The sequence below is a fragment of the Nestor notabilis genome, unplaced genomic scaffold (assembly GCF_000696875.1).
Source record: "Nestor notabilis isolate BGI_N333 unplaced genomic scaffold, ASM69687v1 scaffold28028, whole genome shotgun sequence".
Lineage (NCBI taxonomy): Eukaryota > Metazoa > Chordata > Aves > Psittaciformes > Psittacidae > Nestor > Nestor notabilis.
The window spans coordinates 1-3,491 of NW_009941083.1; the positions used below are offsets into that span (position 1 = coordinate 1).

Sequence of the window (3,491 nt, forward strand, 5' to 3'; positions counted from 1 at the left end):
CGGCTCCATGGAGTGCCGGCAACCCGGCACGTCCTCGGGAGCGTGGGGAAGGCGGCGTTTCCGACCAGGGATGGGGCAAGTCGTGCTCGGGTGATGCAGGAGCAATGAGGAAGGAGGTTAAAGCTTTGCTGGTGGTAGAAGTGGGGCTGTAAAAATGAAACCATAAAGAGAGAAGCTGGAAGAGGAAACATCTGTCCCCAGTGACCTTGTCTGGTTTTTCCCCGTGCCTCAGTTTCCCCATCTGTAAAGCAAGGAGGGATTTGCCTCACTAAGGGCTCCAGGATCCAGGTTATCAAATGCAACCAGCACCATTCCCTTCACCCGGGGCTCAGCTCTGCCTTGGGCTGGGTGCCTGCGATGGCTCTGCTGAGTGGGTGCCTCCAGGAGCATTCTGTAGTCTTGGGAACAGGTTTTGCTCCAGGGGTCCATAAAACCCAGTCACGGGAATCAGGTTCCATCCTGCTGGCAGGAGCAACGAGCTACTCACAGGCTATTTCACAGCCATAAACTTTATCTGCACAGAGACGTGGAAATCACTGCTGATAGCACAGCTCTCACGCTGGGACCAGGGAGGGACTCACCGCGGGTGCTGTGTGTCCACCCATCCAAGCCCTCGAGACACAACTCTTGGTGGGGCTGTCCTCTGAGCGTTCCTTCTTGCTGTTTCTCCTCAGAGCATCCTTGTTACGTGGACGAAGGGATTCAAATGCAGCAGCGTGGAGGGGAAAGACGTGGTGTCCTTGCTGCGCAAGTCCATCAAGAAAAGAGGGGTAAGAGGCTGGGCAGGGCTGTCACCTCCAGGCTCTGCAGCTCGGCTCCGTGTGACAGCAGAGGTGCTTTGGTGACACAATCTCTTCTCTCCCTCGTCTCAGGACTTTGACATTGACATTGTGGCCGTGGTGAATGACACCGTGGGGACCATGATGACCTGTGGCTATGATGATCATAACTGTGAAATTGGCCTCATTGTTGGTGAGCAAGAGGGGAGAATCAGGGTCCATCTTCCTATGAACTGCAGAAGGAGATGATGCTTCTTGCAGGTTTCAGGGTCTTCAGTGGGAAAAAGAAAGGGGAGAGTGATAAAAACCAGCTTTGCCCAATGTTTGTTTTCTTCCATCTTTGCTTTCTATGGGGCATTTGGCTGGATGGAGCAGCTCTGCTCTGGAGCCAGGCTGAGAGAGCTGGGCTGGGGCAGCTGGAGAAGAGAAGGCTCCTGAAGGGGACACCTTAGAGCAGCTCCAGTGCCTAAAGGGGCTCCAGGAAACCTGGAGAGGGGCTTTGGACAAGGGATGTAGGGACAGGACAAGGGGAATGGCTTTAACCTGCCAGAGGGGAGATTGAGATGAGCTCTGAGGCAGAAGCTCTTCCCTGTGAGGGTGCTGAGGCGCTGGCACAGGGTGCCCAGAGGAGCTGTGGCTGCCCCATCCCTGGCAGTGTTCAAGGCCAGGTTGGACACAGGGGCTTGGAGCAACCTGCTCTAGTGGAAGGTGTCCCTGCCCGGGGCAGGGGTTGGAACTGGATGAGCTTTAAGGTCCCTTCCAACCCAAACCAGGCTGGGATTCTATGACTATGGGGAATAAGGGAAAGGCATCACCTTCTCTCACTGCACCCCTGTGCTCGGTTCAGGTACTGGTACCAATGCCTGTTACATGGAGGAGATGAGGCACATCGACCTGGTGGAAGGGGACGAAGGCCGGATGTGCATCAACATGGAGTGGGGAGCGTTCGGCGACGACGGTGCTCTCAACGACATCCGGACCGAGTTCGACCGCGAGATCGACATGGGCTCGCTCAACCCCGGCAAGCAACTGTGAGCAGCAACTTGGCTTCAGCTCGGGGTTTGCTCTGCACCCTCCACCCTCCCGTCAGCCGCACACAGAGGTTGTCCTGCCTAACTAGGTCACCGCGCCGTGCAAACAGGGGCTGTGCCACACACTTGGGTTGGTTCACCCAACCGAACCACTCGACACGTGCTTCCCTCGTGAGCCTCTCAGCTGAATGTGGTCATTCCTGTCCCTTTTCCCAGCCAAGGATGTGATCTGCCAGGCACGGCAAACACCACCACCTAATGTCCACATCCAAGTCCTACAGACCTCCCATTCCCCTGGTGGATTCTGGCAGCATGGGTGGGATTTGGGAGTGGGAATATCTCTGCCAACTGATAGACCCCATTGAGGTAGCTTTAAGTTCTCCTTGCAGAATGATGGTCATGTCAACATGGCTTTATCTTCTCAGGGATGGGATAAAGTTCTCAGGAAACACATTACCTGGATGGCCTTTGGGCCTGGAAGGCTGGCAAGTGGTTTTAACTGTGGCCACCTTATGGCACACGCAGCCAAGCAAACACATCTTGGTCTTCCCCCCTTGACAGGTTTGAGAAGATGATCAGTGGGATGTACATGGGAGAGCTGGTCAGGCTCATCCTGGTGAAGATGGCCAAGGAAGGGCTTTTGTTTGGAGGAAGGCTCACACCAGATCTGCTCACTACCGGCCACTTTGAGACCAGATATGTCTCCGCTATTGAGAAGTAAGTAGGATCCCGGTGGTTTCCTGGGATCCCGGCCCATCTCCCAACATCTGTGCTGAGGGAATCATAGAATCACAGACTGCTTTGGGTTGGAAAGGACCTTAAACCATCCAGTTCCAACCCCCACTAGATGCCTCACACTAGACCATGTCACCCAAGGCTCTGTCCAACCTGGCCTTGAACACTGCCAGGGATGGGGCAGCCCAAGCTTCTCTGGGCACCCTGTGCCAGTGCCTCAGCACCCTCACAGGGAAGAGCTTCTGCCTAATATGTAATCTAATCTATCCTCTGTCAGTTTAAATAATACAGGCTAAAATCCACTGTTTTCCTTTCACACAGCCTCTTTTGTTTATTTTTGCATGCAATCGATCTCATCAGATATACTAACAGCCTGGGCTGTCACACTGTCAGTTGTAATACTCTTTCTGCCTTGCTGGACTTAGAGTCAGCTTTTTGTTGTAAACACAGCACCCATCACTGAGTGGGCAAACCAGGACACTGGAGAAGGCAAAGGCTGGATTTTCCGGGCGCGAACCCATGTTTGTCCTTTGCCGCGCAGGGAGAAGGAAGGGCTGCAGAAAGCCCACGAGATCCTCACCAAGCTGGGCCTGGAGCCGTCCCACGAGGACTGTGTGGCCACCCACCGCATCTGCCAGATCGTGTCCACGCGCTCGGCCAACCTGTGTGGGGCCACGCTGGCGGCCGTGCTGCGGCGCATCAAGGACAACAAGGGCGTGGAGCGGCTGCGGTCCACGGTGGGCGTGGATGGGTCCGTCTACAAGAAGCATCCTCAGTGAGTCCATGAGGCTGGTGGGGAGCGGGGTGAGAGAACATGGAACCAGTTGGGTTGGAAAAGAGCTTTGAGATCATCCAGTCCAACCCTTCCCCAGCAGTGCCACGGCCACCACTAACCCCTGGCACTGAGGCCTTGGCTACCTGGGGGGTGAACACTTGCAGGGACAGG

The 3,491-nt window shown here is 55.3% G+C and overlaps 1 protein-coding gene across 1 annotated transcript in view; it reads left to right on the plus strand.

Moving 5' to 3' along the window:
* Positions 1-674: 674 nt before the first annotated feature.
* Positions 675-3,491, plus strand: part of LOC104410516 (hexokinase-2) — a gene marked incomplete at both ends in the record, with an annotated part of 7,015 nt that continues 4,198 nt past the window's right edge. Inside the window, 5 exons of the mRNA XM_010020698.1 lie at positions 675-770; positions 873-972; positions 1,627-1,810; positions 2,372-2,527; positions 3,087-3,320. Of these exons, the coding sequence (XP_010019000.1) occupies positions 675-770; positions 873-972; positions 1,627-1,810; positions 2,372-2,527; positions 3,087-3,320 (770 nt within the window). The remainder of the gene's footprint in view (positions 771-872; positions 973-1,626; positions 1,811-2,371; positions 2,528-3,086; positions 3,321-3,491) is intronic.